General features: G+C 44.0%; 1 protein-coding gene across 1 annotated transcript; it reads right to left on the bottom strand.

Annotated features, from left to right (window-relative positions):
* Positions 1-3,027: 3,027 nt before the first annotated feature.
* On the bottom strand, positions 3,028-14,164 carry RPL19 (ribosomal protein L19). Its single transcript, XM_083147175.1, has 6 exons — positions 14,114-14,164; positions 11,658-11,764; positions 11,456-11,578; positions 10,277-10,397; positions 3,762-3,872; positions 3,028-3,227 (listed from the first exon to the last, which is right to left on the bottom strand). The coding sequence occupies exons 1-6, from the start codon at positions 14,116-14,118 to the stop codon at positions 3,101-3,103; spliced, it is 594 nt and encodes a 197-aa protein (XP_083003301.1). The 5' UTR covers positions 14,119-14,164; the 3' UTR covers positions 3,028-3,100.
* Between the last annotated feature and the right edge of the window lie 148 nt (positions 14,165-14,312).

Below are 14,312 nucleotides of genomic sequence, written 5' to 3'. Positions count from 1 at the left end.
CATTTTGGTATTTTTCACAAAAAAACACAGACTGTATCGACCCAAATTTACCACTAACTTGAAGTACAATGTGTCACGAGAAAACAATCTCAAAATCACTGGGATAAGTAAAAGCAAAAAAAAAGTTATCCCCACTTAAGTGATACATGTCAGATTTGAAAAAAAGGGCTCTGTCAGGAAGGCAAAAACAGGCTGCGGCGGTAAGGTGTTAAAGCTGTGGCGAGCGAAGCGAGCCACCGTGCCCGAAGCATCTGGAGCGAAGCGAGGGTCCGATTCTCATTGTCAACTGTGTCGACATTCAGATCGAAAAACAGTGAAAAACCCATGTCGACCTTTATGCAAATTCAACCTTAAGTCATGTCGACATTGACCCATGTCGACCTTAAATCAGGTCGACCTTCCTGCCGGTCGACCTAATGACTGTAGACCTAAGTTCATTCTGACAGATGTACCGATTCCGGCTGAGGGGCCCCCAGGGGAGTCCTGTGCTGAACAGCGTTCACACAAGCCAGCCTGGTCTTGCATGGAGGAGTAATTCTTACAATTAGTGCATGTGTAGGCATGCAGCTTAGGAGCTTTCCTGATAGGCTTAGCTTTGGGATTTTTCCGTGACATTATTTACACAGAACACCCCAATACAGACAATGAGGCACAGTGTACAATATCACCCTGTGACCAAAAAAAAAAAAAAGACACTAAACTCTGATCGACCCTAAAATAATGTGGTACAGAGGGCTGCTGAAAAACCTGGTCCTGTAGCGTGTAGAGGAGCAGGATTTCTGGTGCGCTTTTCCCACAATGAGGTCCCGTGTAATGGTAAGTACACTGCCGGGGCGTGGGGAAGCTCAGGCGGGAAACAGTGACTGCGTCACTCAGTGGAGGCGGGGAGCTGTGGATCAAGCTCCACCTTCCCTGGAACCAGCAGTGCCCTGCACCAAAATGGCGCTTCACAGTACGGCACCTGGTGGTCTAGTGGCCACGCAGAAACGACTACCACTGCCAGGGTCACACGGGCTGCACCCTGCCCTGGTGACTTTAAAGCTAGCAGGTATGCGCTGCAAATGGCGAAAAGCCCCCTGCTAAGGGTGGACCAGCTTACCTCTGGACGGGGCACGGCCTCCTCCGTGTCATGAGGAGAGCGGCGGGTCTGGCTATGAAAGTCAGCCACAGGGGAGCAGCGTTGCCATTGCAAGCTGTCTCCCAAAAATAAAATATATTCTGACAGGGCACGGAGCCCTGTCCCTTAGTACCTGTGCCTTGAGGCACAAAGAAAAAAGAGCCAGTAGGGGCGTGGAGGAGGAGCCTGGGCTGCACACAAAGATTGTTAATCTCCTTGGTGCCTGTAGCTGAAGCTCCACCCACACCCCACTGTCCCAGTGACCACCATTGGTATGATAGAAAAATAGAGAATGCCAAAAGTTGTATTTTTAAGGATTGCAAACTACTTCAATAGTCTCACCACTGCAATCCATCATAAATGCATCCACAAAGCTAATTTTCCTAGCCAGACATTCATCTGCAAATTTACTCTGTCAGTCACTTCATTGGTTACCTGTATTCAGTATAAAACACTTACAGACAAGGCCATAAACCAAATTACATCAACTTACATCTCTTCTCTCCAAATATCTTCCAACCTGACATCTTTGCTCCTCACAAGATCTACATCTTAGCCACGCTTATTACTTGCTCCAATTGCAGGACTTGCTTTGAGCTGCACCCACTCTGGAATGCTCTCCCATGCACATTAAGACTCCTTTAGTCTCCAAATCTACAAGCGTTCTCTGAAAACTCACCTCTTCAGACAAGCTTATCAATTTCCAGAACCAGCCACTTGAAGCTGGCCATACATCTACAGATCGATTGTCAGATTGGGTTGGTTGTAACAAAATCCTGGTAATGGATGAGAGCAAATGACAGTTGACCATTTGCTTTGAAATGCTGGAAACCTGCCAAAAACTGTCTGATATTACCAGGTTTTTGTTCCAACCAGCCCAATCTGACAAACGATCTGTAGATGTATGGCCACCGTAACCTTCATATACCATTCCTACCCAATCACCACTGTAGAGGCCACATCCTGTTTTAAGTTTTCCATCCGAAAATTCAGAATGTCAACATGGTAACAGTCAGCATACAAATTTTCTATTGGTAGGGCTTTAATCCTACATCAAGGTACGAGCTTATAAACATGTACACATTTGTTACATTCATTCCATGTAGTACTCAGCAGTAAGGTACAGGGGCAGTCTTCACTGCATTCTCTACAGCTTAAAACACAGAAGTGAACTTAAAATGACTTCCCTCCTGAGCATTGTGGGACAACAGTCAGGTCTTCAATCACACAGCATCAGTATGACCTTTCTGCATCTGGGGCAACTGGCTGGAATTCCAAGGCTCTGTATAATAGTAGTGGTGTCCAGGTAAAGTGCATCCGCTAGGGCAGGGCAACACCGGCCCTTCAGATGTTGATGTACTACATATCCCAGCATGCCTTGCATCATTTTCTGCATGGCCACATAGCAAAACTAATGCAAAGCATCCTGGGATGTGTAGTTCATCAACATCTGAAGGGCCGGTGTTGCCCAGCCGTGAGGTATGGCATGTGGTACCCCGCAAACTCTGGCAGCAGAATAGCATCGGATACATTGTATGTGATCCTAGAAGGGGCTACGATGAGTATTCATGGCAGCCCATAGGATCTGCAACACGCACAAGAACGCGCCTCACATCGCAGGAAAATTACATGCCATGTGTCACTTCATGTGATCAGTCGCAGCAATGCGTTAGAGTCACATAAAAGGTGACCGTATCGCACTAGTGGATGGCGGCCTTTAAAGTGCCTGTCCCAAAAATACTCCTGCATTTCATCATGCAGCAGGAATTTTTTTACTTCCTTATTTAAAATATAGGTTAGGTAAAAGTAAAACTAATATTTGGATCAACCTGATAATTACAGATGCATAAATCTCAATTCTGCTTTTGAAAATACAAAGAGAAATATTTTGTTAGTCAGATGAACACACATTGGAGGTTGAGGAATTTTAATGTGCTTGCACAAGGCAATACTCTATATACACACATAAAAAGGTGCAGGGATTTATTTCTTGCTGGATTCCTCTTCCTTGGAGAGGGTCTTGATAATTTCCTCCTTCTTGGCCTGGAGTCTCTCCTCACGACGCTTCCTTGCCTCCTTTGTCTTGGATCTGCGCGCTTCTGCCTGGTCACTACACAGAGAGAGTGGTATATTATGTAACCGCTTTACCATGGTTTTATTAACTGGGTACACAGAATGGCTTTAGGATACTTTTATTGATGCAAGGAACAAAATCAAAGTATCTCTTCAGCAGCAGTCAATCATTTCCATTCGTAAAATGTATAGTAATCTAGTCTGACTACAGCATGGCATGCTCCCCTAAATTCCATGTGACAATTGTGTAGATACAAATATAAAAATATGTAGGTAAAGTCTGCAGAAACAACTCCGTCAAATTCTCACAAGTGCAGACCTCTACAGTAAGTTTATAATTTACTAATTATAACCATATGCCCAAAAGTTGGCTCTGCTATAGAAGAGAAAGCCGTTCAACCTCCAACGCTAAAGTATTCAAAAAAATAAAACAGGGCTGTTCAGTGGTAGGTATACTACTTTATACATGTTTATTTTAATCCGCTCTTTAAATATTTATATACTTTAAGGTTGTTACTCTCACTCCCCCATCCAAAAACTTCTCAGACATGTCATACAGGTGGATACTTACGCCAAGAGCTTCTTGCGAGCTTTATCAGCCTTCAGTTTGTGGATATGCTCCATGAGAATACGCTTGTTCTTGAACACATTACCCTTTACCTTCAGATACAGACTGTGGTACCTACAATAAGAAAGGATGCTATGAAGAACAGCTTTTGGACATCATACATTTCACATGCACAGCTTTACAGCCACTAGTTCAGACACTGCCCTGAATATGAAGTACAAAAGCAGCAACCTTACATAAATTCACATATATGCTTAGCAAGACTCAAAACTGGAAGGTTCTCTGCACACTACCTGGACCACATGACTGCAGGGTAAATTTACTAAGATGGGAGTTTTATTGAAGATGGGAAGTTGCCCAAAGCAACCAAAGAGGGCAACAAGGCCCTCTGCGTGCTCTCCATGGGCATACTGCCTCTCTATGGGCGTCATGGAGAATAGACCCTGTGCGGCAGGATTCCGGTTGGCAGTATTGTCAGTCAGGATCTTGGTGTCATCATTCAGTCCACCGGGATCCTGAATGTTGGCATATTAACTACATCCCTATAAAGGATGTACAAACTATTAACCTTTGGCATAAGACTTCACCGATCACTTTTAAGAGTCTTCATGTCCTGTGGCTCATCATGATGCATGAAGTAGAAGTCGTCTAGATCAGGGGTATTTACCATTCAATACTCCAGCTGATTTGGAACTACAGATACCAGCCTGCCCTGACCGCTTTAACATGCCTTAACCGAAAGCTGTTTCAGGGCATCCTAGAATCAGTTTCCCCAGCAATCAGGTGACCACAAGGGCATACATGATCACTGTTACATGTAATGTGGGCACCTTCCACCTGACAGAAGCCCAAGTGTTGGACAAGTACAAACATTCTATGGCAGCGACAAGCTTAACTATAGTTACAGAGGTATACAAATATATATTTAACACAGAGCCTTCTGCAGAGGCAGCACAATTATGAAAGACGCACATGTATCCTAGTACAGGTATAGAAGCACACAGCAGAAACGCGAGATGGAGATGTTGCATACAGACACCACACTGCTAAGTTATCCCCAGATAAACTATCCCTACCACAGGGCTGATGCAAGCTCTCATGGTGGGGTAAAGAAGCACCAAGTAATGTTTCAACAGCTAAGGAAACAGACAGTGGGCATCTCACTCCTTGTATACTCAGACAAAACTGAAAAAAAAAAAAAAACCTCAGATTCTGCCTCCAAGTGTGAGGGGCTTTTATTGTAATATAGGACATACCCAGCTATTTTTCATTTAGTGTAGTCTTGTATCACTGGCTAATGATCAGATAATAACCAAAAGGGGGCAGGTTTGAAAGGATGATCATGTAACTTTTCCCAAAGTGCAGGTTATTTTGTCTGGTGATCATAAGTAAACCCAATATTTATAATGTGGGTTCAACCAATTTAACAGAACAGTGTGAATGATAGTCACCAAAATATTGTATTTTGAGCTTTCTGCATCGTACAGCGTCTGATAATTGCCATGCAGTAGCTTCTAAGAGGGGGGCACCTAGTTTGAAAGAAAGCCTAGTGTCTCCAGCTCTGGACTAGCCCGATAGGGAGCTGTACTCCAGTCACTATAGCATGTCTTATCAGATTATACTAAGTTTAACAAAACCCCTGATGACTGAACACCAGATTGCACAGAATGAAGGGGAGAGCAGAAAATGTTCTAATGTCATGTTAACTAGGATGACAGTAAAGATGGCCGTACACTAGCGCAATTTGGCCCCTTTCACATGGATCGGGCCAAGAAATTGAATGATAAGTTACCACATCGCATGTGTTTGTCCCATGCGCATTGGTGGACAGACATACCAGCAGATGCTCAATTTTGTAAGTGATACCACCCAGGTGCTCCATCAACACGGATATCAGCAACCAGATTATACATAATATAATTCAGAGATCCCATCCATCCATCGCTTGGTATGTCAGAAAGGGTTGGGATCATTTGGTCTATTGCATTATGGTCGAAAGTCATTAGGTCGAATCCATTAGGTCGACATGCTAAAAGGTCGACATGACTCTAGGTCGACATGGGAAAAGGTCGACATGATTCTAGGTCGAAAGGTCATTAGTTCGACAGGTCATTAGTTCGACATTGTCTATGTCGACATTCACAAGGTCGACATGGGGTTTTTCACTGTTTTTTTACCTGAATGTCAACACAGTCGACATGGCCACAGTTTAAAGTGCACTGCATCCCCTCGCATCGCTCGCTATGTGTCGGGCACGGTGCCTCGCTACGCTCGGCACACTATTTTATTCTCCCACCACGCCCTAGTGGATGGTAGGGCATGAAATACCGCCTGTCGGCACATGTTGGCTCAAAAAACAGTGAAAAACTCCATGTCGACCTTGTGAATGTCGACATAGATAATGTCGAACTAATGACCTTGTCGAACTAATGACCTGTCGAACTAGAATCATGTCGACCTTTTCCCATGTCGACCTAGAGTCATGTCGACCTTTTAGCATGTCGACCTAATGGATTCGACCTAATGACTGTCGACCATAATGCAGTAGACCAAATGACCGCATCCCGTCAGAAAGCCCAAAGTAGTACACCAGTGAAAAAACTAGTGTTAATACTTGTTAGTGTATGCTCTGATTACTGATATTAGTGTTGCTTGGGGAACTAAGTGTGCTCTTCCTTACTCCCCTACCTTGCAAGCACCTGTGTATATACACATATATACACTGGCAGATGCTCAATTAGTTATGTCTGATGTTGAGGCAGAAAGAGGCTAACATTAGTGGATGCTGGACCTTACATACCACTTGGTGCATTATGAGGTTACTATGGGCAGGTAGCTCTTAGGGTATGTGTAGGTAGAGCCATCATGTGGCTCTAGTAGTTAATTATAGGAACCACATTATGCTTTGGTTGGTTTGGAGGTGAAGTGCACCCAGATGACACGATTACATTCTATGCAACTTATTTTATTAATTTCATGGTGTGTACACACGGGCACAATCAGCATGAGATTTTGACTATATAGTCAAAATCACATCGGAATTGCATGCAGAGCGCAGTTTTTACATTGCACTCCCGATGCAGCACAAATCGAAACCCAGATAGGACAGGGTGACAATGACTATATAGTGCAGATCTCTACTATATTGTCCAAATCGCATGCATGTCGGGTGGCTTGCCGTGCGATTCGATCCTCGAATAGCAAGCTTAACTGATAGTGTGTACAGAACACTTTAATTTAGCACTTTTGTATCACTTTCTGTACATAGCTCTGGCTTTTTTACACCAACACCTATTAAAACTTTCGTTTTTTCACTGGTGTGCTGCTTTGGCTGTTCTGGCGTATGCTGATTTTTGAGGCGCTGCACCCCAAACCTAGCTATAGTAATAGGGACCCCCAATAGTCCGAGGCCTTGATTGGCTTGGTCTTCCCATACATTTGAAAGCATATGTAACAAAGTTCTCTGAATTATATAAGCTGGTTACCGATATATGTGTTGATGCAGGAACCAAATGTGCTTTTCTTTGTATCAGAGATCAGACCTGCTGCACATCTGACCTCAGACAGGCTCCTGGCAGCAACATTATAACATTCTAGCTGCCCAGGAATCAGGGCCTCAGTATACAGACTAAGAACAATATGTATGCTGAGGACCTGATTCCTGGGCAACTAGATTTCATACGTTATATTGTTGCTGCCTGTAGGCGGTCTATGAAGTCAAACTATTATATCCTCAATGAGAAGAGGATAAAGATTCTGCAGCTTACAAGACACGTATAACACCTAATCAGGTCTTGTCTGAACGGTCAGGCATGACTCCTTGAAGATTTAGTACCGGAAGAGTGGCTTGCATTGAAGTCCTTACTCCTGTCACTATCCTATTGGAATGTAAAATGATGCAAGTTTGACAAGCTGCAGCTCCTGATAGGCGACTGAATATTTTAGAGTGGCACCTGGGACCGTGCCATCCTCGCCATCAAACTCCCTTGCCGTATTCAATGTGAGGACCAAATCCTCGCTGTGAAGATGGTGAGGATCCCCCTTAAATGGCAAGGTTTGTCGCAATTGCAGCGCGTCCGCCGCATTGTAGCGAGCCCTGCCCTTTTAATGGCCACACTCGCTGTTTCCACCTCACCTCAGGGAAGAGGTGAGGTGGAAAAGAGTGAAGTGGAGTTGAATACATGACAAGCCATCGGCACTTCTCGTATTCAGGGTATTGAATACCCCCCTTTGTCTTTGAAAGCCTGGTATGCCCTCCCATAAGCAGACACCTTAATGACAAATCTATGCCTACAAGGGGCACTCTGGACTGACAAGATCTAGCTTATTCAGCATGCATATCATATTGTTTTAAGTGTCCCAAGAAAATTAATTAAAGCTTAACTTTCATTGATTATTCTATTAAGAACTGCGAAATATTAAAATTAATGTGAAAAAGTGCATTAAAGTGAATCAAATATTAAAATAGAGCTATCCGTCTTTAATGTGTATTTCTTTATTCTAGTCAAATGACTGATGGGCTGTGTGGCAGCACTGCAAAGGAATTGTGAAATATTTTATGTAGCACTTCACTGGTACGAGGCTTAGCTGAAAATTGTTACTGTATCGTGAAGTTTTTTTCCAAAAAGTAGTTACTATGTTTATTATGTATAATTGGGATTAGGTATTTTGTCCCTCAACTTTAAATAAGTGGGATTATTCAGTTAGGCACCGTAAAGGGAAGAGAGGGGTTATTAGAATAATTATGCCCCTGATGTATTGGCTACTACCTATGTTTTTATCTGTCCAGATCGTATCGTGATCTGATGGATTCCAGCTATGATTGGCAGTATAAATCGGTATAATACCATAACTCAGGGCTGGGCAACACCGGCCTGCCAGATGTTAATGAACTACACATCCCAGGACGCTTTGCATTAGTTTTGCTATGTGGCCATGCTGAAACTGATGCAAGACATGCTGGGATGTGTAGTTCAACTTCTGGAGGGCTTGTGTTGCCCAGCCCTGCCATAACTGCTCTCACTCCTGTGTACAGCTTATCATTGCAGTGGGTGTTTGAGCCTTATGCACAATTACAAAATCAGTCATAAAGGACTGATCATGATAGCGCGTATCAATAATAACTTATTGTGTTTTATGATGGTCCACTAGATTGCATAGTTGGATACATCAATATAATGGTTTACAGGTGCTCATGTTATCCAAACTGTGCAGCTAGCAAATGTCTGAGTAGTTATCTGTGCTATCTCTGTAGGCTATATATTGCCCTGAGATTCCACACAGTAAACCTATGTAGTCAGCGCACTTCGCACAAATGGATCCACCACATGCAATTTGTAATTTTTAAGCTGGATAATAAATGGGTATTCAGATCTCTTGGTAATATGAGTGTTATGGCGATGCCAATATGATTCTGTATAATATATATGGCATCGGAACTCTAATAAGCAGTATAACAGGTGTAGCTACAACAATAGATTTCACAGTCCTAAATCATATACGCTATGAATTCCTTGGCATTACTGCCTTGGCGGGCCACGTGTTTTAGCCCGACAATTGCACACAGTACACTTATTACGTTGTGGTTAGCGCTTAGTATAAGCGGTGCCGCACCACACAGTCTTTAATTATTGCTAATGCTGGGAACACATTATTCAGACGGATAAGCTCTAACATGTCGGGCCGGTCACATATGTCATGTCCACCGCGTCCCCCCTGTGATAGGCTATCACTAATATAGCAGTAATATAACTAATAGGGTACCTGACAATCACATATAAGACTGGATTAATTCTTCTTTGACCATCTAATTATTAAGGTCAAAGACTTTAAAATATATTCAATACAGATGTAGCCATGCTCAGCTTTGCCAATATGCACAGGCCTCGCAGGATGGCCATGTACTTGCCACCTATTCTCCAGTTTGCTGCACATCACAGATAATCTGAGAATGGCTACAGACAAAATCCAAACATATTAATGTGATTATATTTTTAACATGGCATCAGATTCCTTTATTGCAGGGGTTCTCAAATTATTTTGCCTGGGGACCCCATTAGACCATAAAAATTACAGGACCCCAGCAAATTACCACAGTATGGCCGCCACGTCTGGTCAGTGAAGTGACCGCTATTGTGACAGGGAGGCAGTGGGTAATGAGGGGGTGTAAAAGAGGGATGGAAGAGGGAAGCAGATTGTGTTTACTTAATGAGTTATCCCGACTCCCCCTCCACAGACATTAATCTGATGACTAACATGGAGTCGTGACCCCATGCTGAGGGGTCAGGAGCCACATTTTGAGAACCGCTGCTTTATTGGTAATACCCGATTGGTAATATAAAATTAACATGAATTTGTGATCCTGTTAGATTTTCTACTACTACCTACGCAACAAAATTAGATCTAGATCTCTATACAACTTCACAATTCCAATTTTCTCAACATTTACACCTGTACATGTATTTCAGTCTTATGTTCAATGGCATAATAGGCAAATTGCTCATCACTAAAGTCCTTACATGTGCCTGTCGATCTTCTTTGACTCACGGTAACGACGGAGCAGACGGCGAAGAATTCTCATTCTCCTCATCCATGATAACTTCTCAGGCATACGAGCGTTAGCAGTACCCTTTCTCTTACCTGCAGGGAAATCAAAGTGCTCCATTATGTGTGGGCTTTATAACAAACAAAAAAGTGTTCAAATCTGTAGGGGGATACAGAATGGTCTAGAATAGGGGAAGTTTGACTTAAATCCCTCATAGGCAGGACCTCTTCCTCCTCTACTCCAGCTCAGAAGCGTCAGAGGAGAACAGACTCCCATGAGACAACCTGACTAGGTGTTTGGATGTAATGATACGGTTTAAATGGTCTCCAGGTGATATGAAGGCTAACAAGTTTGCAAATTCACCAATGTGCTTGCCGTGTCAGGATTGACAGAAACCTTTGTATGCTTTGAGATGGTTGGCATATCAGCATTTCACAACTTTGTTGTTGATCCACAGCAGTCAATGTGTGATTTGGTATGCAGTCACAGGAATGTCAGAGCTTAAATTTGAGCAACAAATGAACATTATGCATTTTGTTAAACTTGGCAAGCGTTAAATAAGAGCCATTAGTGGAAGACCTAACTCCAAATGGCATTCTGACGACATCGGGATTAATATGTCAGTAGCTCAGGCTACTCAAAACTATTTCCAAATGGGTTTGAAGGGCATACACTGGCATACAGGGGAGTACTTGAAGCCACAGTGATATGAGACAATGAAATACGTAGCACTTTTACCGGTATGAGCTTGCAAACTTGTCAGACCGCTTAAGAACCATACTTTTTTTTTTTTTATCTTTCATGTTAGCTGCTGTTTAAGATGTGACCAATTAATGTTGGTAGGTTCAGAGTTCTCTCTCCCCAAATAAACCACAAAATCAGCTACAACTGTGCAAAATCATTTGGCCCAACATGGCTAAAGTTGAAAGCTATTTCCTGGATGTAAAGTAAGCTGGGCTGAGTTAAACCAGGAAAAAGAAGGGAGAGTTAGGTTTAGGAATGGGGGGGGGATGCTTCAGGATGCTGGCGTCTATTCTGAACACCGGCATTGTATCCTTCTCCACAGAAAACTTTAGGATATTCTACACTAGCAGCAATGCATTTTTTTCAGATACATGACTGGCATTGCTGACTTAATATGACTAGAACTTACCGATGCCCATATGTCTTCCCTTCCTACGGGCAAGGGTGTTCTTACGGCAACGAGCACGAGAGTGGACAGTCACTGGCTTGCGGATAATCAAGCCATCCTTGACCAGCTTCCGGATTTGCTGACCTATAAGAAAACCAGGATAACAGTCAGTCCAGTCACCAGGAACAGAGGCATAGTAGGTAGTAACTAGGATCACACTTACGGGAGTTGGCATTGGCGATCTCGTTGGTCTCGTTTGGATCCAGCCATACTTTTTTCTTGCCACAGCGCAGCACGCTGGAGGCAAGCCTCTTTTGAAGTCTGAGCATGCTAACGAGGGGGAAAAAAAAAGTTAATAAACCACACTAAGTGCATATGCATTCCTACAACAGATACTCAAAAGGTTTGCTGAAATAGTTATGGGAACACACAATTAAGTTGAAACTACTTTTGCCCAATAGTTTTTAATCTAGTACACAGTATTTAAAAAGGAGCTATTTGTAGTATAGTAAAAATCAGCTATACCCAAAACCACATTATGTTTATAGTCCATATTGGTAGTTCTGGGCTCCAAGGAAGTGCAAGGGAAATCAGTCAGAATTTACTATAGCCAAAACCACACTGTATGCACCTTAAAACATGACAGTTGTGGTACATGTAGTTCCTTAACACCTGATATAGAACTGATTGTTTTACAACTGTCTATTTGTTAAAATGGTGTATAGAAACTTAAAGGCAGTATAAGTTATTCCTCTAACACCAAAACCCCAGATCTGACACCGTATTTGGAACGCAATCCAATTCGGGATTTGCCCTGTTTACACTGCAGTGCCGACCCGGGAATATTCCCGGGCCAGCACGGTTTACACTGAAAACTGGCAAATCAGATGAGCGTAAGCTCTAATTTGCAGTCCCTTACACATCACATCGGAGCCCCTAGATCAGGCATATCCAAACTATGGCCCTCCAGCTGTTGTGAAACTACAATTCCCACAGTAGTTGAGTTTAAAAAAAACTCAGGTGTGCTCCCTACCACCAGTGCTGTGCCTAAACACGTGCAAAGGGGGCCGTGCGATCGAACGGGCTTATCTCCCGAAGGAGACGGGCCCCGTTTTTCCCCTAACCCCTCTCAACCATAAGGCCGAGGAGGGGAAAATAGGGAACGGTGGGTCCTCTTCGCCGAAGCTTAGAGAGACCCTCTTTCCTTAACCCCCGGAAGGGTTAGGACGGTGGGTCCTCCGCACCCGAAGGTTTGGAGAGACCCTCAGTGGACTTCCCTCCGCCTTGCGGCTCGGGTCGTCCTCAGGGGGGCCGCAGCTCTCCCCAAAAGGCGAGAGCTTTGGCACATTGGGGAAATGGAAGGCCCGTAAGGGTCGACCACACTACCCAAAAAAACGTGACAAACTACAAAAAAACAGAAAACGTGAAAGTGACAAACGTGAGAAGGAAAATAAATAAATAATAAAGAAGACCCTAGCCAGAAGTAGTACTCCGGTTTCCTCCCACAATCCAACAAAATACTGGAAGGCTAATTGGCTTCCAACAAATTAACCCTAGAATGCCTGTCAGTGTACATGTAGTAGGGAATAGAGATTGTAAGCTCCACTGGGGCAGGGACTGATGTGAATGTTCATCTATTCTCTGTAATGCGCTATATAACTTAATAAATAAATGCCTTGCCACAGTTTTGCTATTAGGGTATGCTAAAACTGGCAAGGCATGCTGGGATGTGTAGTTTCACAACAGCTGGAGGGCCTCAGCTTGGACATGCCTGCCCTAGATAGATAGTTCTGCATTAAAGACCTAATGGGGTTGGGATTGCATGCGATATATTGCATGAAAAAGCATGTCATGCGACCCTGCAGCCTAGGAATCTGCCAGGCGGTTCAAGGAAAATTTTATGCAACTTCTCCCTCTGAGAAGCTCCTCAGTGACAAGAGCCGAGTGCTGCAGGAGAGTTTCACAGTGTAGCTGCCAACATTCTGGCATCACCCTTTGGAAGGATTACACCTGGATGCAGCTCACAGCAATGGTGAAATGTTCAATGTTTAAGACAGTCACTGAGCTTTTCTTTACACACACACGGCATAGGCATAAGGGGCAGACTAGATGGGCTAAATGGTTCTTATCTGCCGTCAAAATATATATATATATATATATATATATATACATATACATACACACACACACATACACTATAGCAATCTACTCTAATTTGGAGTCTACCATAAAATAATCTCTGAACAAAGAATCTACATGGAAGAACAAAATCTGGCCATCAAAGGACACAGACCAGTCCTATTCTGTCTGCAGGACAGAGAGGTGGGATAAGGGCAGGAATGCTCCTGTGTCAGTATGACTATGCCCCGGAACAGATGTGGCAAAATGTGTACATGGAGGATGCTACGTGTACTGCAGACTGATAGACGCACAGCCAGGACGCCGGTTTGCTAGCTGGCTGCCGGCCCCTCTTCACACACAGCGGTGTGTAACCAGTACCCTGGCCTGTCACGCAGGCCTATACCGAGGAACGCCGGAGCTACCAAACAGCCAGCACCGTTCCCAGGTCCGGCATAGCAGCGGGAGCTACATGTAACCCATCGGCAGGGTGCCGATGGCCAGAATCGGTGCTTCCCGGAGCAGATGACAACAGTTTCCCCGGCTCCCCGGGCCCCTCACCTCATGGCGGCTGCTCTACTCCAGCACGGAAAGGAAAGGAAGCGGCTCGGGCACTACCATTATCATCAAGGGGTGATGCCACTGCGGGCAGGGGGAGGTGCTAAGGTCAGTAGTCACCCGCCGGCTCTCCCTAGCGGCGGGACACGGCGGCGATATGTATAACGACACACCGGGACTGTGACACATGGACATCAGTTCT

This window comes from Crinia signifera, chromosome 6 (genome assembly GCF_055691185.1).
Source record: "Crinia signifera chromosome 6, ASM5569118v1, whole genome shotgun sequence".
Taxonomy (NCBI): domain Eukaryota; kingdom Metazoa; phylum Chordata; class Amphibia; order Anura; family Myobatrachidae; genus Crinia; species Crinia signifera.
The sequence above is the reverse complement of the archived record's forward strand: the minus strand, read 5'-3'. Positions and strand labels throughout refer to the sequence as shown.

What these genes read in the sequence shown, in the direction of transcription:
- RPL19 (XM_083147175.1), bottom strand. An exon ending in GGGAAGACATATGGGCATCG is followed by an intron (nt 10,398 to 11,455) that starts GTAAGTTCTAGT and finishes ATTTCCCTGCAG; the next exon opens with GTAAGAGAAAGGGTACTGCT. An exon ending in AAGAAGATCGACAGGCACAT is followed by an intron (nt 3,873 to 10,276) that starts GTAAGGACTTTA and finishes TTCTTATTGTAG; the next exon opens with GTACCACAGTCTGTATCTGA.